At 44.6% G+C, this 24619-nt stretch overlaps 1 protein-coding gene across 1 annotated transcript in view; it reads left to right on the forward strand.

Annotated features, from left to right (window-relative positions):
- The window catches only part of exd1 (exonuclease 3'-5' domain containing 1), a 68570-nt gene extending 53605 nt beyond the window's left edge, over positions 1-14965 (forward strand). The window contains exons 8-10 of the mRNA XM_055641072.1: positions 2209-2352; positions 10490-10681; positions 13860-14965. Coding sequence (XP_055497047.1) covers positions 2209-2352; positions 10490-10681; positions 13860-14090 — 567 coding nt within the window. The 3' untranslated portion in view covers positions 14091-14965. The remainder of the gene's footprint in view (positions 1-2208; positions 2353-10489; positions 10682-13859) is intronic.
- The last annotated feature ends 9654 nt before the right edge of the window (positions 14966-24619 follow it).

A 24619-nucleotide genomic window follows, 5' to 3' on the forward strand; every position in this document is an offset into this window, starting at 1 on the left:
GGTTTGTAGATTAATTGGCTTGATATAAATGTAAAATTGTCCTTGGTATGTGTAGGATAGTGTTAGTGAGCGGGGATCACTGTGTTGGCTGAAGGGCCTGTTTCCGGCACAGTATCTCTAAATTAAACCAGACCTGGAATTACAAGGGTTGTGTTTACATGAGAACAGGACTTGCAGGTTCTCCTTCACATTGCACACCATCGTGTATTGTTTGAATAACCCTTCATCATCGCTGGGTCATAATTCCAGAACGCCGATACGACAGTGCTCTGGGAAGAATTCCACCTGAAGGAATGCAGCAGTTCAAAAGAAGGTGGCTTATCTCCAGTTTATCAAGGGCAATTAGGAAAGGGGAATAAATGTTTTACACACCAACAACACCAAGATCCGGAAAAAAACGAGTCAATAGAAATATCTTGACTTTAATATAAGCACCAGATTATTCATCTGATTAACGGCTTTGTTTTGTTTTCTTTTGACCTCTGCCATTTAATATTGTGAAGCAATTATTGGCTAATGTCCATGTTCTTGCTGTTTCATTGTTGGAATTCAGCCATGAATCAGTTTTCAATTGCAGTCTCTTTAAGTATTTGCAAAGCAAAAAGATTACACAAAAAACTATTTAAGCAAGACTCGGTCTCAGTCTCGCCAATCCAGTTTCTTACGACTTGTGACCCACTCATTTCAACATCAATGTTAGCGTGTTACATTGACCAATGCACAAACGTCACTGAAATGAAATGTGGGTTAGTCTGTACCACAACAAAGACGTAGTGATATTTCAGGGAAGGAACCGAGAAGGAAGTAAAATATTCTAACATACGGAGGGAAAATCCAGGGATGTGAGTGGAAACAGAAGAACGGGCTCATTGCCTTCCTGAAAGCTGAATAATAATATCTAGGATGATAAGAACAAGCTCATTGAAGAGAATAAAAAGGTCATAAACGGTACGAGAGGTCCATCCACATATAAATGTGAAAAATAAGGAAAATGGGACTAGGAAGACAGCTTGCTAATTTAGATTTGAAATCATACAGCACAGAAACAGACCCCTTGCCACAAGTCCATCTGCCCCATCTAAGCTAGCCTGCATTTTGTCCATATCCCTGTAAAACGTTCCTATTCATGTGCATGTCCAAATAGCTTTTAAATGGTACTTTTACCTGCCTCAACTACTTCCTCTGGCCAAAAAAAGACATGAAGTGCTGGAATATCTCAGCATATTAAGGTCAGGCTACACGGCAGGCCTCATATTATATTAAGGTCAGGCTACATGACAGCTTGTTCCACACACCCAACAGCCCTCTTGTTGTGAAAAACAAGTTGCCCATCAGGTTCCTAATAAATCTGTCCACTCTTACTTTAAAGCTATGCACTCATTCTCAATTCCCCTACCCTGGGGGGGGAGACAGTATTCACCCTATTGTACTCCCTCACGATTTTATACACCATGATATGATCACCCCTCGGCCTCATTTGCTCAGAAGAGCAACATCACAGTGAAGCCTTGTTTTGTTTCGGAGATATACACAAAGTGCTGGAATAACTCAGCGGGTGGGGTGGGAGATTGCAACCTTCACGTGGTCCGCCCTGTTTCGAGGAATGCAATCAACCTGGCGTGCACAATCAAATAAGATCAAACGGAACAAGTTGTCCTGCAACTTTAGCCTGTGCACGCCATACGCAAGAAGAAGACTCAGCGGGTCAGGCAGCATCTCTGGAGAAAAAGGATGGGTGATGTTTCGGGTCGGAACCATTCTTCACACTTGTTTCCTTGCACTTATCGTCTCAACAACAGTGATTGATCTGATTTAAAAAACCTATGAAATGGGTAGGTAACACAAACGTTCTGGTTCAAAAGTTTCATCTCCACCGTGGAGATGAAACCTCTCCTGTTGGGAGAAGGATATTTCTGATTTTTTTTTTGTGGTAACAGTATTTAAAATATTTTTTTACCTTGCTCTCTTTGGTGATCAGTCACGACTCACCACTCCAGCAATTAAATAGTAAAATAGCTGGGTGGTAAATAGTTCTTCCTTTCTATCCATCCCTGACCTTTGGTTGATATGGATTGAGTAGGTGTAGCTGCATTTAGATTAGATCTTCTCCCCTCTAACTCACATCCAAATTAACTTGAGGATTGTGTACAGGTTCTGTAACTTGCAGCTGCATCATTTAACATACTGGACTTCTTTTACAATGTGCAGGTTGCTGATGTTATGCAGTTCTTCAAAGAAACAGGAGGCCTTCTTCCCAGTTGTGTCAGTACTTTAGAAGAATGTCTAGTTCGTCACCTCGGCCTCTCTCGAACAAAAATCCGATCCTTGCAGCACAGTGCGTGTGCTCTTAAGGTACGTAACGGTAGTTGGTACAAATGTTTTGGTGCCAGCCAAGGACATTAGCGATGTCCTGAAACTATCACTCTATACAGAAGATAAATGGGTGGCTGACTACTTGTGTGGAAGGTAAACTTCAGTACAAAGTAGATGAGAGTTGGGCATTTTCAAGGGAAATTAATCTGAAATCAATATATTGCAGATGCAGCAATTGCAAACATAGACATAGAAAGTAGGTGCAGGAGGAGGCCATTCGGCCCTTCGAGCCAGCACCGCCATTCATTGTGATCATGGCTGATCGTCCCGTATAAATAACGCGTGCCTGCCTTCTCCCCATATCCCTTGACTCCACTAGCCCCTACAATACAATACAATACAATACAAATTTATTATCATTTGAGCCCCAGTGAGACTCAAACGAAATGTTGTTTCCACAGCCATACAAACAAAGACACTGTCTTACAGACATACACATAATTAAATTCACACAAACATCCATCACAGTGAAGCCACTGTGATGGAAGGCAAGTCTTTTCTCTCCCCTGTTCTCCGTGTCTCTCCCGATGTCCAAGCCCCAGGCGGGCGATGATAAGTCCCACGGCCATTTTAGGCCGCGCGGGGCGATTTACGGCCCCGCTCCCGGTCTGAAAGTCCAAGGTTGGAACCCCCACGGGCGATGGTGAGTCCCACGGCCATGAAGCCGCGCCGGGTGATGTACTGTCCCGGTCCGGGTTGTTCCAACCCCGTGACACCGGCTGGAGAAGTCGCGTTGCTGGAGCTCCGGGAAGCGGTCTCTCTCTCTCTCCCCCCGGACCCGCGAGCTCCCGATGTCCCAGTCCACCGGACCTGCGGCTGCGTTGCTGGAGCCTCCGAGCCCCAGGAGTCGAGTCGCAGCAGCGAGTCACCGCCGCTCCCCACGCTCCGAGGCCGGCCAGCCCCACGATGGTGAGTCCGCAGCTCCGCAGTCTCCCGAGCCCCCGGGTCGTTCAGGTTGGAGGCTGCTCCACGGTGCTAGGCCCCAACGACAGCCGAGACCCGACAGGGAAAAAGTCGGGTCTCCCGGACAGGGAAGAGATTTAAACAGTTTCCCCCTCCCCCCCCCCCCCCCCCCCCCCCCCACATTTACACATTTAAAAATACTATTAAAAAACACCAAACACTACATTTAACTAGACAAAAAATAAAAAAAAGACAGACAGGCTGTAGGGGCCGCTGCAACGGGTGAGTCGCGCTGCCCTAGAGCTCTATCTAACTCTCTTAAATCCATCCAGTGATTTGGCCTCCACTGCCCTCTGTGGCAGGGAATTCCATAAATTCACAACTCTCTGGGTGAAAACGTTTTTTCTCACCTCAGTCTTAAATGACCTCCCCTTTATTCTAAGACTGTGGCCCCTGGCTCTGGACTCGCCCAACATTGGGAAATTTTTTCCTGCATCTAGCTTGTCCAGTCCTTTTATAATTTTATATGTTTCTAAAAGACTCTACAAATGTTGATTGATCTATCCTCAAATATTTTTTCATAACTGGTGCCTGATTTCCTAAGAATTTCTAGCATTCTCGGTTTAAATCAAGGAAAAAAATATTCTTCCATGTTTTGCATTTTATTCTGACACTGAACAGAAATAATAGCTAGCTTCATATCAAGGTTGAAGGCTTGAGACTGAAGAGGTATTGAATCATTGCAACTTAGACAAGTATTCTCTCCCAAGCATAATTTGCTGTGAGGCCATTCTATAGTCCAGTAGAGACCAGTGAGAAATAAAGTTCACGAGAAAACCGGAAATACGGGAAACTCTCTTCAGATTAGTTTGTTTCCATGGAAAGAAGAGGTAATGTTTCAGGTTAACACTTCAACAGACTGGGGAAGGATAATTAATCTGAATTGCTAACTCTGCCTCTCTATTCACAAATGCAGTGTGACCTTATGAGTCAATGTACGGTGCATTCAGAAAGTATTCAGACCCCTTCACCTTTTCCACATTTTGTTACGTTACAGCCTTATCTAAAATGGATTAAATTCATTTCTTTTATCATCAATCTACACATTTGGAAAGTGGTGAAATCATTGGACAAAGTCAGCATGGATTTACGAAAGGTAAATCATGTCTGACGAATCTTATAGAATTTTTCGAGGATGTAACTAGTAGCGTGGATAGGGGAGAACCAGTGGATGTGGTGTATCTGGACTTCCAGAAGGCTTTTGACAAGGTCCCACATAAGAGATTAGTATACAAACTTAAAGCACACGGCATTGGGGGTTCAGTATTGATGTGGATAGAGAACTGGCTGGCAAACAGGAAGCAAAGAGTAGGAGTAAACGGGTCCTTTTCACAATGGCAGGCAGTGACTAGTGGGGTACCGCAGGGCTCAGTACTGGGACCCCAGCTATTTACAATATATATTAATGATCTGGATGATGGAATTGAAGGCAATATCTCCAAGTTTGCGGATGACACTAAGCTGGGGGGCAGTGTTAGGTGTGAGGAGGATGCTATGAGACTGCAAGGTGACTTGGATAGGCTGGGTGAGTGGGAAAATGTTTGGCAGATGCAGTATAATGTGGATAAGTGTGAGGTTATCCATTTTGGTGGCAAAAACGGGAAAAGCAGACTATTATCTAAATGGTGGCCGATTGGGAAAGGGGGAGATGCAGCGAGACCTGGGTGTCATGGTACACCAGTCATTGAAGGTAGGCATGCAGGTGCAGCAGGTAGTAAAGAAAGCGAATGGTATGTTGGCTTTCATAGCAAGAGGATTTGAGTATAGGAGCAGGGAGGTTCTACTGCAGTTGTACAGGGTCTTGGTGAGACCACACCTGGAGTATTGCGTGCAGTTTTGGTCTCCAAATCTGAGGAAGGACATTATGGTTTATACTCTCTAGAATTTAGGAGATTGAGAGGGGATCTTATAGAAACTTACAAAATTCTTAAGGGGTTGAACAGGCTAGATGCAGGAAAATTGTTCCTGATGTTGGGGAAGTCCAGGACAAGGGGTCACAGCTTAAGGATAAGGGGGAAATCCTTTAAAACCGAGATGAGGAGAACTTGAGAGTGGTGAATCTCTGGAACTCTCTGCCACAGAGGGTAGTTGAGGCAAGTTCATTGGCTATATTTAAGAGGGAGTTAGATGTGGCCAAGGAGATCAGGGGGTATGGAGAGAAGGCAGGTACGGGATACTGAGTTGATGATCAGCCATGATCATATTGAATGGTGGTGCAGGCTCGAAGGGCCGAATGGCCTACTCCTGCACCTAATTTCTATGTTTCTATATTTCTATGTTACACACAATACCCCATTAATAAAAAAACGAAAACAGGCGTTTAGAAATTTTTGCAAAGTAATTAAAAAGAAATAACTGAAATATCACATTTACATAAGTATTCAGACCCTTTACTCAGTACTTTGTTGAGGCACCTTTGGCAACGCTTGCAGCCTCAAGTCTTCTTGAATCTTGTTTCTCATGGTCTGAGAGTCCACGTTGTCCTTTTGGAAGGTTCTCTCATCTCCACAGAGGAACGCTGGAGCTCTGTCAGAGTGACCATCGGGTTCTTGGTCACCTTCCTGACCAAGGCCCTTCTCCGATTGCTCAGTTTGGCCAGGCGGCCAGCTCTAGGGAGAGTCCCGGTGGTTCCAAAGTTCTTCCATTTAAGAATGACGGGGCCACTGTGCTCTTCGGGACCTGCAATGCTGCAGAAATTGTTCTATACCCTTCCCCAGATCTGTGTCTCGACACAATCCTGTCTCGGGGGTCTACGGACAATTTTGCTCAATTTTGAGTGTCATAGCAAAGGGTCTGAATACTTATGTAAATGTGATATTTCAGTTATTTGTAATTACTTTGCAACAATTTCTAAACACCTGTTTTCGCTTCTTCATTCTGGGGTATTTTGTGTAGATTGGTGATAAAAAAAATGAATTTCATCCATTTTAAAATAAGGCTGTAACGTCACAAAATGTGGGAAAGGTGAAGTGGTCTGAATACTTTCTGAATGCTCTGTCATAAGTCTGTCCAATATTTTCAGTTTTTTAATATATATATAATATATTGCAAGGGTAACTGCACACGTTTCAGCAGGAATGGAGGAGGGATAGCTAGGACAACAAGAATGTAGATTGTGTAGGATGGAACACGTCTATAGCGGCCGTTATCAGACCCCGACGACGGGGAATAAACGGAATGGAATTCCACTGCAATGGAAGCCTATCAATAGCGATCGATATCCCTCCGTTTTTTTCCCGTTGTCGGGGTCGGATAACGGCCGCTATAGATGGCACTATGTACAGCCTCCCCCTCCGCAGCTCCGCGTTCGCGAATCAGCCGCTTAATAATTGAGACCGCGGCTTCACTTTACCGCGAGTACCTAGGCCTCGCGATCGGAGCACTTTTTTTCCCGGTAAGTTTTCGCAGGCAGCTCCGAGATTAGCTGTTAAATACTTATTACTCTACAACAAGCTGGCATTAGTGACAATGTTTAATTGACTGTGTTATGGAAACATATATTTTAGGCCCTCAACTTCATGAATGAATGAATGATTGAATGATGATTGAATGAATGAATGATTGAATGAATGAATGATTGAATGAATGAATGATTGAATAAATGAATGAATGATTGAATGAATGAAGTAAGTGAATGAATGAAGTAAGTGAATGAATGAATTTATTCACATTATAAAAGGGTGCAATTAAATTAATTAAACTCCATACAGATAGATTTTCATAAATCCAGACTTTAGATCTTACCTTTTAGTTAGAGTTGGTTCCTGGCTCTTAATCTTTGTGTTCCAGGACCTCAGCAGGGACTTTGCTTTCAAGACTTCCATCACTTTCAACACTTCCATCAACTTAGCAGCACTTTCTTCAGCCTTTTTAATGCTTTTCCCACTAAATACAATTAACCTGCTGCAAGTTTCCACGACATTTATTCCACAGAACAACAAATCGGAATCTCCAGTAAAACAGGCATCTGTGAAGCCCCCTCAGCCATGTTGTGTGCTAGCCTGAAACAAAGCGTGTGATTGGCCAACTGGCAGACAACTCAATGTTAAATGTGCTTTGATTGGACTAAAAAATACCCGAAATTTTTCCGGTTTTTCTCTAATTTAATTAAAAAATGTGCAAATCTTGTTCATAACGAGTTTCAGGGGTGATTTATATAATTATTTTTACACTATATGTGAAAATTTCATGTAGTTTGGTGACTTGGGTCACGAAATCCTTTTTCTAGACACATTTGTGATGCTCGGCCCACAGCCTAATAAGAGTGCAGGAGAACACAGAGAGGTTAGAATGGGAGTGGGATGGATAATTTAAATGGCGAGCAACAGTAAGCTCAAAGTCCCCTCATGGAATGAACACAGCTGATCTATAGGGTAATTGGTCAACCTGCCTTTGGTTTCTCCAATATGGACACCACATTATGTATATTTAATGCAGCACACAAGATTGGAAGAAGAGTAAGTGAATTGCTGATAGGACTGTAGGTACCTGGATGGTGGAAGGGGAAGAGGTATTGGGTCTCCTACAGTTGCTGGGGAAAATACTGCAAGTGGAATGGTTGGTAGCTTGGAAGAGCAGACTAGGAGAGAACAGGGACAGATCCGTTTCAAGTGCCGAAGGGAGGGAAGGCATCTGGTGCTGGTGAACATATTTGATGCTGGTGAAAATTACTTAACAAGCGTTACTTCCTTTGGATGCCCCAGTTTGCTCCCACATGCATTTTGTTTAGATTGATTGGCTTGTGTAGATTGCCGCTAATGTTTCGGGATTTTATGAGAAAGGGAGATAACATAAAACAGGTGATCGATGGTCAGTGTCGACTCAGTGGGCCGAAGTGTCTGTTTCCATGCTGTATTTTTCAATCAGGAGGAGAAAGCACGATGGAGATTAAAACTGAGAGAATGAACCAAGCGAGGCTGGGAGGCAGCATAGTCAAGTTAGCTTTTGAAGTCTGCAGGCTTGAATAGAAATTTGTCATTTGCTTTTACACTTTTGAATTCTCTGCCACGTCCAGGAATACCAAACGTGAAGAAGTTCTCCGCTCTACAGTGGATTTCAGTCTGTCTCTATTTGCCTAGCACATCTTACAATAGTTTCTGCGTCGTTCCTTGTATTTGATGTGATGATGGCCAAACCTCTCACAGCTCCACCTCCAACTCATTTAATGTGGATTCCAACTCAAATTTCGCACTTCGCAATTCAGTTTCACCCAGAATCTTAGATGTATTCATACTTCTAGTATCTCTTTATGCACCATTTTCATTGCATCCTGAGATTCATGCTTAATTCCACATGCTGGTACATACCACTCTTGACCTCTCTGCAACAACACTGACTTACTCTGTCTTGAATGATTTAAATTCTAACATCTTGTGTCTCCTTATTTACTCTCTTCCCCAATTCTGTCTTCAATTTGAAATGTTAATTCTGTTTCTTTCTCTACAACTGCTGCCTGACTGACGGAACGTTTATAGCAATTTTTGTGTTGTTTTCAGATTACCAGCATCTGCAGAATGATGACCTATTTTGCTTATTCCCTTCCACTTTGCTCCAATTTGGCAGTGCAACTCAAAGATCCTATAGCGAGCAAGATAGATCACTCGACGAAAAAGACGTAGTACGGTCACGGGCAGATTCATGGGTAATTTTCGGCCCCATTTCCGTAACCGGCTTCCGTCTCCGCACCAAAGATCCCAAAGATACTAGTGCGGAGACGGAAGCTGGCTACGGAAACAGCCTCGTAAAAATAAAAGTTCTTTTAGTAAAAATCTTCTCCTCATTTTCAGAATTATAATTTATGAACACAAACTGTTCCCCCGCAACGTTGATTACACTGCGAGTCGGGTTGGGTCGGGTTGCTAAAATGGATGAAAAAAAGCTCCACGTTCCGCTCTGTTGCGTACTACACGACAGCCCATAGCATTTAGCAGGAGTTGTCTATCTTGCTCCGAAATAGGATCTTTGGTGCAACTTGCCTCTTCCAAAACTGCATACCAACCGAGGAATACGCAGTCAAATCCTCTCACACATACCTCTAACCCCTGTACACATAGAAACATAGGAAATAGGTGCAGGAGTAGGCCATTCGGCCCTTCGAGCCTGCACCGCCATTCAATATGATCATGGCTGATCATCCAACTCACTATCCTGTACCTGCCTTCTCTCCATACCCCTTGATACCTTTAGCCACAAGGGCCACATCTAACTCCCTCTTAAATATAGTCAATGAACTGGCCTCAACTACTTACTGTGGCAAAGAATTCCACAGATTCACCACTTTCTGTGTGAAGTTTTTTTTTCTCATCTCGTTCCTAAAAGACTTCCCCCTTATCCTTAAACTGTGGCCCATTGTTCTGGACTTCCCCAACATGGGGAACAATCTTCCTGCATCTAGCATGTCCAACCCCTTAAGAATTTTGTAAGTTTCTATAAGATCCCTCCCTCAATCTTCTAAATTCTAGCGAGTACAAGCCGAGTCTATCCAGTCTTTCTTCATATGAAAGTCCTGACATCCCAGGAATCAGTCTGGTGAACCTTCTCTGCACTCCCCCTATGGCAAGAATGTCTTTCCTCAGATTAGGAGACCAAAACTGTACACAATACTCCAGGTGTGGTCTCACCAAGACCCTGTACAACTGCAATGTCACATGTTTCTCTCTACCCTGAGAGTGCAAACCTTTGGTGCACGCTCACCTCTTCACACACTTCCCTCCAACCTCTATACACAGACTATACTGCTAAAGAAATATGTAGGCAGCAACTGCAGATGCTGGTTAAGACACAAAAAGCTGGAGTAACGCAACGGGACAGCAGCATCTCTGGGGAGAAGGAATGGGTGACGTTTTTGGGTCGAGTGGACCATGATCCCACAGACGAGCACCAGGCTTATAAAATCTAAATATAGATCTGAAGTAGGGTCTCGACCTGAAACGTCGACCATTCCTTCTCTCCAGAGATGCTGCCTGTCCCGCTGAGTTACTCCAGCTTTTGTGTTTCTCTGTGCTGCATGGTTAATCCAGTAACAAGTTGAGTTAAGTTTAGCTATAACTGACAACCTCTCAGAGAGTATATTATTTTACTTTGAAATCTGTAAAGAGGTCAGTGGTTATCATGATCGTTTTTTATTGGCTTGCCTTCTGTCTTTGATGTGTAGGTTAATCCAAATGTGTGGAGCTGCCGTCCACCCCCCCGACACTTGCTGCAGAGTGCAGGAATGGAAGTCATGCTTCTGCTCTCACTCCGCACTGTTTTGATGGACAAGCTAATGATGGATTTCACAACGCAAGTGGATAACTACATGAGCATGTACAGAAATATGCCCAACATTTCTTTTGGGTATGCTGAGGTAGGAGCTAGTTGGGCAATCAAGAAAATGCTTCCAAGTAATTTCTGGTTGAATTGCTCATCTTTCTTTTTGTCTTCCAAATGAACCGGCTGGGAGTGTCTCAACAGTAAATGGTTTGATGATTCTTGCCCAAGGCAAAAAATACCTTCCTCCAGGGGCGGAAATCGCTATCAAAACATGGGAGGGACACAATTTCTTGGTGGCCACGCGCGCGCACACACACACACACACACACACACAGGCTCGCATGCATGCGCACACACACGCACACACACGCACGAGGCTGTGGAGGCTTTGGCCGTGGGCCCTGTGGACGGCAACATCGGGAGCTGACCTGGTTGGTGACCGACTCCGAACTCCAGAAACAGCAGCTTCGTCCGCCACAAATCATGGGGCTTGAATCGGCCCGTTCGCGGGTCCTTTCATCGCCCGGCGCGGCTTAGAATCGGCCGGCAGGAGCCTCGATGCAGCAGATTGATTTTAAGCGATGAAAAGCCCCGCGAACGGGCCGGTTCAGCCCTTAGAAAGCATCTGATACCCGCTTGAATCTTTCAATAGCTACAATGTGGTAAATAACACTTAAACAAATAAAACGGAAGTAAATAAAGGCTAACAGAAGACCAACCTTGGAGGGGGGGGGGGAGAGAGAGAGAGAGAGATGGGAAAAAATACTAAATAACGTGAATGAGGGACTTACCTGCAAGCCAGCCAGGAAACCCGTTCGACCGGAGCCCTTAATGACCTGACCCGTTTAAATCCGATACTCGTTTAAATCTTTCCCATCCACCAATACATCCGATTAGTTCAAATGGTAATTGTACCCGCATCAGACAGCTTTAAGAAATTCTGCGTGAATACCTTCTGTAATACTTGAAGGTCAAAACACAATTGGTGACACATCGTGTTAATACCATGTCATGAGAGACATTTAACAAGCGCTAACAGTGACACCCCCACTGTCTCACGGAAAGCGGAGATTTTAATAGATTTTCTTTCACCAAATTTCAAAATCCGGATTACAAAACATGGGGGGGGGGGGGATTGTCCCCCACCTCTCAAAACATGGGGTGGACGTATCGCTCCCCGGGATTTCCGCCCATACCTTCCACTCAACGTGTAGGAAGGAACTCCAGGTGCTAGTTTAAATCGAAGATAGACACAAAAAGCTGGAGTAACTCAGCAGGACAGGCAGCATCTCTGGAGAGAAGGAATGGGTGACGTTTCGGGACAAGACCCTTCTTTAGGCTGTCAGGAGAGTGGGCGGTACATAGATAAGGAAGAGTAAGGTGTGAAATCCCTTTGTCCTGTTTTCACACCTTACACCGAACTCTGACAAGTGCTATTGTGGAGAAGTCCAGACAATGGCCCACCTACTGACTTGCGGCGGAGAGGCATGCACTGCGGACAATCTCTGCAGAGGCACTGGCTGTGGCAAAGCGATGGCAGAAAGTCGTCTGACACACGAGCAAACAATCACCTTACACTTCCTTATCCATGTACCTTCCATTCAACGATTCCCCTCGGCAGCTTTCTCCGCAGAGTGTACAGTTGTGGAAGGTGTGGGGTTGACTTGACATTGAAACTACACAGCAGTATGGAAAAAATGTGACGCTTGCCTGCAAAGTTCTTGGGATTTCTGATGGGCAAACAGTTACTTTGATGAAACCTGGGAAGAAACAGTGCTGACGAGGACTGTGTCTGAGGCTCTGACTTGTCCTCTCCACGAAGCTTGTGCCCAATTTGCTAATATAGTTAATTCTGAAAAACATTCTGTCTGTGCTTCGAAACTTACTGTTCGACTAATTCCGTGCAAAGTGTTCAGCAATTTCAGGAAACTACTCTGCAATGAAAAGCAAATTAAAAAATAAAAGCAGAGATTTTATTTTACTGCCTAGCCCATTTGATGAAACCCACCATTCGATGCATCGTCTTGACATTCTCATGCATGCCCAATTGAACTTTAGCAATAGACCAATCTCCCATGTGGTGGAAACTCGAGGTAGCAGCAAAACCCTTGATCGTTTTTGTTTCAGACACCTGGTCTTAAATGGCATACATCATGCAATGAGGCCACTCTGACTTTGAAGGATAGCAGGCAGCCTGTGCTGCTTGCTGGGAAGTTGCGTGTGCAGTATTGTGCTGCACACACAGGGTATGTGAATGGCGTGGGATCCATACGCCAGAGGCAGGCTGGGCACAAGGTGATTTTTGGATTATTAGAGGAAGCCCAACCATTCCTAAACAGTGATCAGCCCCTGACACCTTTAACATAAGTACTTCCTCCACTCCCTTTCAGTGATTGGGGTTAGGCCATATTTCCTGTAACACCACGAAAGAGCAAAACACTAGTTCTTTTTGGAAATGCTAAGTGTCTGTAAACTCAGAAAATTGTTTTTAACTGAAAAGATGTAGACTTAAAGTTATTTAACACAAAAAATAAACTGCTGGAGGAACTCAACAGGCCAGGCAACAAGGATGAAGAAGGGTTTCAGCCCGAAACGTTGCCTCTTTCCTTCGCTCCATAGATGCTGCCGCACCCGCTGAGTTTCTCCAGCAATTTTGTCTACAAGCAACAAGGAAATGGATAGATTACATTTTTTCATACTTCTCAAAGTGTGTCTCCGATTATTTAACACATTAACAGACATTTAAGGCAGGGTATGCGAGAAATACTTAACAGGTCAGGCAGCGTCAGTAGAGAGTAAAGTTGATGAACTTTCATCACGTTTTTTTCAGCATACAGGCTTTTATAGGTTTCTTGATTTCATGCCTTCTGTTCCAAAAATATCACGTAACTTACACATATTTGCTACGATATAATTCATAGTCTCCAGCAACCCACATTTATGAGGCTGCTCTAATGAATTAGAAGTAATCGTGTGGTAATTGAGGAATGAGAAATGCATTGACCATAAGTGATAGATTGAAGTGACTAGTTCTGCTAATAGCCCTTAGAGACTCAGCAGTAATCTGGCCATTTGGCCCTGTCCTTAATGCTCATTTTTGTGTTCACCAGAATGTCTTGTTGCCTCGTTCACTTGACATCCTGTTGAGATCCCTCCATTTGAGTTTGAAATGGGCTAGATGTTTAATTGGACGGTGTCCACTCTGATTCTTATTTGAGTTTTACTTCTCCCCATGAGAACTCGAGTCACATTTATCTGTTATTTTTTGCCAGATTTCCTCACTGGAGCTTCCGTATGAATTGAAGGAGTTAACTGTTATTCATAAGTTAAGACGAGAGGATGCGCTAAAGAAATATAGAACTGATGAGAATGGCCTCCTAGTGCGACCATACCCTCACTTTGAAAATAACCCCAAGGAAAGGATAATAAACATAGACGACATTCCAGAGCTTGAAACAACCAAGACATCAAGAGGAGATGGAATTGAAGTGCAGAATGAGTGAATTCCATTGCTCAAGCCCAGTCCTGATTGTGGTGAAGACAATTGTCCTCGCCTGGAGCGAATCAGTCTTTCAGCAGCCAAACCTTGAAGAAAATTCATGCCCATCAATGCAGAGAACCCAACTGTGTTGTGTTGGGATAGTGATGTAACGATAGTGCTGTGGAGATGATCAAACATTTCCAACTGGGTTGCTGTGCCAAGAAACTCGAGTTACACATCAACGTGATTCCCAAGATCTTTGGACCAAACCAAGACCTCTCTGAAGACAGTACATTTCAAATGAATCCCAAAAACCTACTTTTCAAAGTCAAATTTAATTGTCACATGCACCCGAAGATGCAGTGAAATTTCAGAAATGGGTTGACTCTTCAAGAAATTTTGTTGGGCCACACTGGCCTGGACCCGCTTCTGATGGTAGCTTCTTTGGGTGACTGATTGGCTTTTAATGCTCCAGCAATTTATACATGGGGTGAGAGTCGTGGTTCATTTGCACTGTGAGCTCCCAGTTGGAGTATGCTGCGGGAAGGAAAATGCTGAATGAATGCTACCAATTTGATGCTTCAGCTAAGGAACAGCAAAATATTATTTTTTTAAATTTGATGAAAATACAAATATGAACATGCACATCTCTGATGAATGCAGTAAGTATCCAGGTTTGAAGAAAAGTCTCGACCTGAAACGTCACCCATTCCTTCTATGCAGAGATGCATCCTGTCCCAGTGAGTTACTCCAGCATTTTTTGTCCATCCTTTTTTTCATCCCATGGAAGTTTTACTTTTAGGGTTTGAACACCAAATTTACTTTAAGCTATTAAAAATTGAAATAATGTGCAAGTTCAGAAATCATTCCAAATAAATGTCTTCAAAAATGTACCAAGATGGGGTTTTTTCATTGATTTATTTATTTTTTAACAAATATTTATTTTATTAGAAGCAATTGTACAAGGAGAATCGACATAACAATTATACAATTTTCGTACAGCTTCAGTTTTAACATTGTATAAACTAATAGGTGAATTGGAAAAAAGAAAAAAGGAAAGAAGGGAAAGGAAGAAGAAAGGAAAGAATTTCGAAAAAGATACGAAAAAGAAGAAAAATCCCTGAACTAAAGAAGAAGTGAAAAATAAAGCGGAGATATATCCCACTACCCTTCCCTACGCCCACTCACCCAACCCTAGCATCGGGTGTGAATTTGTGTTCAACCATTCTGTTGTTGAAGAAATTCAATGATTTGTCAGACAAAACAAGCCTTATTTTTTCTAAATGTAGTGTCTCGGTCATTTTCACTGTGGGGACTGTTATCTTTTTCCAGAATTTAAGTATGTTTTTACGCAGTTATTAAACCGTAGTCAAGGAAGTGTCTTTGGAATATCGTTAACTTAGACATTCCTAATATTATTAATTTTGCCCTCTGACATTCCTAATATTATTAATTTTGAATCCGACTCCAATTGAATTTTGAGTGTTAGAAATGGTATTGAATATTCCCATCCAGAAATGTTGTATTTTTATACAGGACCAAGATGTTATATTCTTGACAAAATGAGGTGGTGATGTTTACATCTCTAGAGGAACTTTCTGCTTTCTTCTGCCTTTATTGGGTGAGGTTGAGCAGGCTAGGATTTTATTTATTGGAACTTAGAAACTAAAGTGGTCATCTCTTTGTGGAGCCGTTGAAGATGGGCAAGATCCTCGATGCGTATATCTCCATGTGTATCTCCCCGGTAAAACAGAAGATAAGGGAACTTAGGACAGTCAATGGAGATGTCTTTAGGACAGTCCGTGTTACGGTTGAGGAGGTGCTGAACGTCCAAAGGCGTATGAGGGTAGATAAATCTGGGTCAAATTAAATATGTTTAAGGACACTGGGAAGCTAGAGGATAAATTGCAGGCGTCCTGGCTCGGAGATATAAATTATCATTAGACATGGGTGAGGTCCCGGAAGACTAGAGGGTGGCTCATGTTTAGCCTCTTTGTAAGAAGGTCTGCGAGGAAAAACTTGGGAACTGTAGACCAGTGAGTCTAACATCTGTTGTAGGCAGGTTACTGAAGAGTATTTCTGAGGGATAAGACATATGTGCATTTGAGTGATACAGCATGGAAACAGGCCCTTTGGCCCAGCTTGCCCATGCCGACCAAGATGCCCCAACTAATCTTGTTCCACCAGCCCACATTTGGCCCATGCCCCTATAAACCTTTCCTATCTATGTACCTGTCCAAATGTCTTTTAAATGTTCTTATAGTTTCTGTCTCACCTACTTCCTCTGGTAGCAAGGCATTTTGTGATCTTCTGGGTGGTAGGCTGCTCTGGAAGGTTAGATCGCATGGACTGAATAGAGAATTGCCTTCATGGTAGGAAGCAGAGAGTGATGGTGGAAGGTTGTTTATCAGGCTTGAGGCCTGTGACTAGTGGTTTTTGTTAACAGCGAGGAAGGTATAGGAATCAATAATAATCAGACCATCACACAAACCAACCTCCCGTCCATTGACTCTACACTCTCGCTGCCTCGGCAAGGCCACCAGCATAATCAAGGACATGTTTCAACCCGCGCACTCCCTCTTCTCCCCTCTCCCTTCAAGCAAGATGCAGAGAAGTGTGAAAATGCCTACCTCCAGATTAAGGGACGGTTTCTTCCAGTTGCTAAACACTTTCATGCCCACACTGACCTTTCTGTACTAGGCCTCCATGGTCAGGGATTTGAAGTCACAATTTGGAGGAACAGCATCTCATAAATTTGCTTGGGCAGCTTACAACCCAGGGGTATCAATATTGATTTCTCTAAATTCAAGTAACCCCTGCATTCCCTCTCCATCACTTCCCCATCCAAGTCACACCAGCTTTTTGTTCTCACCTAGCAACCAACTAACAATGACCTGTTTCCTTTATCATTGTTATCTTTCATCCATTTGTTTCATATCTACATCATCGTCTATATCTCTCGTTTCCCTTTCCCGTGACTTTCTGTCTGAAGAAGGGTCTCGACCTGAAATATCACCCCTCCCTTCTCTCCAGAGATGCTGCCTGTCCCACTGAGTTACTCCAGCATTTGATGTCTAGTTTTTTCCCCCAGCTGAACCATCCTAGTAGAGAGCAGTCCTGCACCTTCTCCAACCACATCTACTGTACCTGGTTCAAGATGTGGACTCTTATACATTGGCAAGACCAAACATGGACTGGGTGATTGTTTCACTGAACACGTTCGCTCAGTCTGCCTGGACCTACCTGATCTCCCAATTGCCACACACTTTAATCCCCATTGACGCCAAATGCAAATTGGAGGAACAGCATCTCATATTTTGCTTGTTGCAGCGGTATGAATATTGATTTCTCTAACTTCAAGTAATCCTTGCATCCCCTCTCTCTCCATCCCTCCCCCATCCAAGTCGTACCAGCTTCAGTCGTCCTGTTTATTGTCTATGCTTGTTCTCACATAGCCCACAGCTAACAGTGACCTGTTTCCTTTATCACTGTTACTTTTTTGCATGTCTTTCATTCATTTGTTCTATATCTCTCTATATCACTGTCTATATCTCTCGTTTCCCTTTACCCTGATTCTCAGTCTGAAGAAGGGTCTCGACCCGAAACGGCACCCATTCCTTTTCTCCAGGGAAGCTGTCTGACCCGCTGAGTTACTCCAGCTTTTTGCGTCTATCTTCGGTTTAAACCACCATCTGCAGTTCCTTCCTACACACTACCACCTACCTCATTGGACAATGAGAGGAGATCTCTCATTAGGCTTGTGTATGAAACAACTGCAGATGTTGGTTTAAACCAAAGATAGACACAAAATGCTGGAGTAACTACGGGACAGGCAGCATCTCTGGAGAGAAGGAATGGGTGACTTTTTGGGTCGAGACCCTAAAGACCTGAAGTCACCCATTCCTTCACTCCAGAGATGCTGCCTGTCCCGTTGTGTTACTCCAGCACTTTGTGTCTACCTCCTGGGGCTTGACAGCAGGACGAGTATCTTGCAGAGAGTGTGGTTTCCGTAGCTGAGTACTCACAGCCATTGATTATGGTGGAGACCACATTGGGCTAAGGTGGAATAGAAATCCTTTCCTGCAGAGGGTGGGAGAAATTAAAATTCACTGTTACAGGTGGCAGTGGGGGTTCATCATTGAGTTCATTCAAAGCAAAGAGAGATTTCTAGATACCAAGGTATATGGCGATAATTCAGGACAATTGTACTGAAGTGGAACATAGTACAGCACAGGAGCAGTCCCTGCACTCGACAATGTCCCAGCCAAACATGATGCCAAGTTAAATTAATCTCATCTGCCTGCATGTGATCCATATCTCCTCAACCCCTGCATTTCCATAAGCCCATTAAATGCCACTGTCGTGTCTGCCTTCACCGCTACCCTTGGCAGTGTGTCCTAGCCACCCACCATTCTGTGTAAAGAAAATGTATTCTGCACTTTAAACATAGAAACATAGAAATTAAGTGCAGGAGTAGGCCATTCAGTCCTTCGAGCCTGCACCGCCATGCAATATGATCATGGCTGATCATCCAACTCAGTATCCCATACCTGCCTTCTCTCCATACCCTCTGATCCACAAGGGCCACATCTAACTCCCTCTTAAACATAGCCAATGAACTGGCCTCGACTACCCCCTGCGGCAGAGAGTTCCAGAGACTCACCACTCTCTGTGTGAAAAAAGTTCTTCTCATCTCGGTTTTAAAGGATTTCCCCCTTATCCCTGTGACCCCCTTGTCCTGGACTTCCCCAACATCGGGAACAATCTTCCTACATCTAGCCTGTCCAACCCCTTAAGCATTTTGTAAGTTTCTATAAGATCCCCTCTCAATCTCCTAAATTCTAGAGAGTATAAACCAAGTCTATCCAGTCTTTCTTCATAAGACAGGCCTGACATTCCAGGAATCAGTCTGGTGAACCTTCTCTGCACTCCCTCTATGGTAATAATGTCCTTCCTCAGATTTGGAGACCAAAACTGTACGCAATACTCCAGGTGTGGTCTCACTAAGACCCTGTACACCTGCAGTAGAACCTCCCTGCTCCTATACTCAAATCCTTTTGCTATGAAAGCTAACATACCATTCACTTTTTTCACTGCCTGCTGCACCGTGCATGCCTACTTTCAATGACTGGTGTACCATGACACCCAGGTCTCGCTGCATCTCCCCCTTTTCCTAGTCGCCCACCATTTAGATAATAGTCTGCTTTCCCGTTTTTGCCACCAAAATGGATAACCTCACATTTATAAACTTTGCTTTCTCATCTTAAAGCTATCTCCTCTAGTTTCATCCTTGAGGAAAAAAGTTCTGACTGTCTACCGCATCTATAGCTCAGAATTTGACACACTTATATCAGGTATACCGACAGCCTCTGACACTCCGGATAAAACAATTCAAGTTGGTCCAAACTCCTTATAGCGAACACCCTCGAATGCAGGCAACTTCAAGTTCAAATGTATTTGTCACGTGCACCATAAGGTGCAGTGAAATGTAATTTACCATGCAGCGTTAAAATTTAAAAAGGACACAATACACAACATGATTCAACACAGACATCCACCAAAGCGTTCTTCACTGTGGTGGAAGGCAATACAGTTCAGACAGTCCTCCTCCCTTGTTCACCCGTGGTCGGGGCCCTGACCCTCCGTAGTCACCTCTACGGATGACCCAATGTTCAGGACCTCTGGTTGGAACGCCAACGTCAGGGCAGGTCGAGCACACCCCGCGGCCCGGAGCTCCCAAATCGGCCACCTCCTTACCGGAGACCGCGGCTTCCAGATGTTGTAGACCGCAGGCCAGTGGTTGGAGCTCTTCTCCAGCGACCCCCAGCGAGGGATCCACAGACAGAGGCTCTAGGATGTTGTAGTCCGCAGGCCAGTGGTTGGAGCTCTTCTCTGGCGACAAGATGGTCCGCGATGTTAAAAGTCCCCACTGCGCCGCTGCTGAAGCTCTGGACATGCGAGGCAGGCATTATGGTGAATCTCTTCTGCACCTTCTCCAAAGCTTCTAAATCCTGACTCCTGTACTAAATTCCCGGACCGATGAAGGCAAGTAGACCATAAGCCTTCTTTACCACTCTAGTTTAGTTTAGAGATACAATGCGGAAACAGGCCCTTCAAAACGCCATGTCCGCACCGACCAGCGATCCCCGCACACTAACACTACCCCTACACACACTAGGGACAATTTTACATTTATACCAAGCCAATTAACCTACAAACCTGCACATCTTTGGAGTGTGGGAGGAAACCAAAGTAAACCCATGCATGTCAAAGGGGGAACGTACAAACTGTACAGACAAGCACCCGTGGTTGAGATTGAACCTGGGTCTCTGGCGCTGTAAGGCAGCAACTCTACCGCTGCGCCACCGTGCCGTCCTTTCACTTTCAGGGAGTAATGGATTACAGTCCCAAGGTCCCTCTTGCATCAAAGGTGTTAAGGGTCATGCCATTAATTGTATATTTTCCTCCCAAATATTCAACAACTCACACTTGCTGAGGTTAAACTCCATCACACATGAAGAATGCTAACAGGACATCCCTGTCGAAGCTGGAGTCTCGAGGCAACAACACATGTACCCGTAGATTGTGGCGAGGCTTGCACGCTATAATAGGCCACAAAGCGAAGGCATGCAGTATCACTTGGTCACTCCCAGATGAATTCAATCCCGTCTACACCCTGTTTGAACAGAAGGTTGATGGAATGGTCTCGGGTGCACCGGTACCAACAGTGACTGAGGCAGATGTAAGATCTGCAGAAAGTAATAGGTCTAGTTGGAGTCCTTGGCAGCGTCCTCAGGACCTGTGCAGATCAGCTGGCAGAGGTATTAACAGATATCTTTAACCTCTCACGACTCCATTCTGATATTCCAACCTGCTTCACAAAAAAACCACTACCATCCTGATGCCGAAAAATCATGCATTAATGGTGGCTCCGACATCCACCATCATTAACTCCAGCCTTCCAGCCAGCCTTGTTCCAATGCAGTTCGCAATAGATCCACTGCAGAAGCCATCTCCCAGGCCCTAAATTCATCTCCAGAACACCCAGACAACAAGGACTACTACGTTAGACTCCTATTTATTGACTATCGGTCTGTCTTCAACACCATAATCCCATCCAAACTCACCTCCAATCTGTGGGATCTAGGAATTGTCCCGCCCGCCTCTGCTACTGGAAGCTCGATTTTCTTACCCACAGACCTCAATCAATGAGGGTAGGTAATGACGATACAATGCGATAGAACTTTATTTATCCCAGGAGGGAAATTGATCTGCCAACAGTCATAAAACACTACAAGAGACATGAAATTAAAGTGGTAAGTGCATTCCAGGATTGGGATGTGCAAAGATTGGGGGGGGCGTGTCAGTCTACGAGAAAGGGGGAGAATTGTACAGTTTGATAGCCACAGGGGAAAAGGATCTCCTGTGGCGTTCTGAGCTGCATCTTGGTGGAACCAGTCTGTTGCTGAAGGTGCTCCTCAGGTTGACCAGTGTGTCATGGAGGGGGGGTGAGCTGTATTGTCCAGGATGCTCCGCAGTTTGAGGAGCATCATCCTCTCCAAGACCACCTCCCATGAATCCAACTCCAACTCCGCCCCCAGCCTTCCTGATGAGTTTGTTGATCCTATTGGCGACCGCAGCCTTCGTCCTGCTGCCCCAGCACGCGGCAGAGAAGAAGATGGCACTGGCTACCACCGAATGGTAGAACATCTGCAGCATCTCACAGCTTCTCAAAAAGTACAGGCGGCTCTGTCCCTTCTTGTGCAGAGCCTCAGCGTTCCTGGACCAGTCAAGATTACTGAAGAAAGGTCTCGACCCGAAACGTTGCCTATTTCCATCACGCCATAGAACATCCTCTCTACATCCACACTATTCAGGCCTTTCACTATTCGGTAAGTTTCAATGAGGTCCTTCCTCATCCTTCTGAACACCAGCGAGTAGAGGCCCAGTGGCATCAAACGCTCATCATATGTTACTCCGGCGCTTTGTGTCCCTTTGCTTATGACAACCACCTTATCAGGAGGTTGAATGACAATATTGGGCTTGATTCTCAGAGAGCACAAAGTGGAGGGTGGAGCTGGTAAGACCAATGGAGAAACTGAGATAGACAAAAGTGTTGGAGAAACTCAGCGGGTGAGGCAGTATCTATGGAGCGAAGGAAATAGGCAACGTTTCGGGCCAAAACCCTTCTTCAGACTGATGCATGGTGGGGGGGTGGGAGGGAAGAAGGGAAGAAGAAAGGAAGAGGAGGAGCCAGAGGGCTGAGGGAGAGCTGAGAAGGGGAGGAGACAGCAAGGGCTACAGGAAATTGGAGAAGTCAATGTTTATGCCGCTAGGGTGCAGACTGCCCAAGCGGAATATGAGGTGCTGCTCCTCCAATTTCCGGTGGTGCTCACTCTGGCCATGGAGGAGGCCCAGGACAGAAAGGTCAGATTCAGAATGGGAGGGGGAGTTGAAGTGCTGAGCCACAGGGAGATCAGGTTGGTTAATGCGGACAGAGCGGAGGTGTTGGGCGAAACGATCGCCAAGCCTACGTTTGGTCTCACCGATGTAGATCAGCTGACATCTAGAGCAGCGGATGCAATAGATGAGGTTGGAGGAGGTGCAGGTGAACCTCTGCCGCACCTGGAACGACTGCTTGGGTCCTTGAATGGAGCCGAGGGGGAAGGTAAAGCAACAAGTGTAGCATCTCTTGCAGTTGCAAGGGAAAGTGCCCGGGGAGGAGGTGGTGTGGGTAGGAAGGGAATACCTTCCTTCTCAGCTCTCCCTCAGCCCTCGGGCTCCTCCTCTTCCTTTCTTCTTCTCGCAACCCCCCCCCCCCCCCCCCCCCCCCCTCCCCCCTCAGTCGGAAGAAGGGTTTCGGCCCGAAACGGCGCCTATTTCCTTCGCTCCATAGATGCTGCTGCACCCGCGGAGTTTCTCCAGCACGTTTGTCCACCAGCGATAAAGTGAAACTGTTGACTGGGAACTATTGAGATAAGGAGAGTCAGCGCCCTTGGACGGGAGCTTGAGCACAAATTGTGCCAACACATGGCGATAAGATTTTATCCACGACTTGCACCTTCCTCCCTTTCAACACTTAGTAAACTAGTTAAGCAATCACATCCCCCCTGCATTTTTTAAATCTCAAAACTCAAGGCTGAGCAGAGGGTCACGGGAGGTAACGGTACAGTCTGCTGATTCTTGTGTGTGTTTGTTGTGCTTTTCCTCTCTTGGTTCTAGTGCAGCAGAGATGGCAGGTCGGGGAAGGGTGCTATCTTCCTTCTGCAGGATGTGGCAAGTCGAAAATTGGGAGGGGAATCTAGTCTTAGAAAACTGGGAGAGGAAAATGGATGAAGTGTTCGTGAATGAGCATTTTGGGACCAGTGAGCACTGTTGTATTAGCTTTAAGATAGTTATGGATGGATCCATGAGTTAAAATTCTAAATTGGACCAAGGCCAACTTTGAAGGTGGCAGACGGGAACTCACACAAGTTGATTGCAGCAGGTTGTTTGTAGGAAAAGGAACATCTGGCAAGTTAAGAGTTCAGGGCACGCATGTTCCTGTTAGGAATGGTGGGTGTAAGGAAGCTCGGATGACGAGAGAAATTGAGGCTACGATCAAGAATACTTAAATTCTGGAAAAATACATCTGCCTCTACTCTTAAAATGTGGACTACAAACATGTCTGAGACGCTACATCTTGAAAATATGAGACTTGTCTTGGCAGAAACACCAGAGCAATTTTCAAAGACATGGACACCATTCATTGATTCATTACAAGGATAGTATGGTGCAACACAATTTTGGAATTAAATCTGATTACGGGCTGGGTGATGGGTGGGGAGGGATACAAAGCAGGAATATCACCACCTTTTGTTTTTCTTTCTGTTTTTGGCTTTTTATTTCTTTACGTTTTTCTTATTTCTTTTACTTAGTCACTCTTTGGCTACACCAATTTGGTAGTCTAGGGGTTCTATTCTTGCACATTCACATGCTCTCTCTCTTGCTTTTTCTCTCTTCTTCTATCTCATCCTTAGCTAAAAATTAAAATTAAAGCTGTACAATAATTGTAATGTGTCATATGCCGCGGTTTATACTTTTGTACATTGCTTCCAATAAAAATTAAAATTAAATAAAAAATGTAAAACCGAATAAGAAGGAGCCATGGGGCAGGTATAGGCAGCTGCGATCAAGTGTATCCCTGGAGGAGTTTCGGGAACTGAGGAGAAAGCTAAAAAAGGAAATCAGTTGTGCTAAAAAGTGGGCAGGTGATGGCACTGGCAGATAATATTAAACATAGTCCCAAGAGATTTTTATAAATACATTGAGCCCCTCTGGAATCAAAGTGGTCATCTCTGTGTGGAGCCACAGGAGATGGGCAAGGTCCTCAACGAGTATTTCTCCGCTGTTTTTACCGGGGAACTAGGTGTCTGGAAGTGTCTTGGGAGCAGTCAATATGCTGGCCAAGGACGTGCTAAAGGTCCTACTGCATATAAAGGTAGACAAAGCTCCTGGACCTGATCAGATATCACAATCACAATCACAATAATACTTTACTCGCCAAGTATG

This window comes from Leucoraja erinacea, chromosome 9, assembly GCF_028641065.1.
Source record: "Leucoraja erinacea ecotype New England chromosome 9, Leri_hhj_1, whole genome shotgun sequence".
In the NCBI taxonomy this organism is placed as follows: Eukaryota; Metazoa; Chordata; class Chondrichthyes; order Rajiformes; family Rajidae; genus Leucoraja; species Leucoraja erinaceus.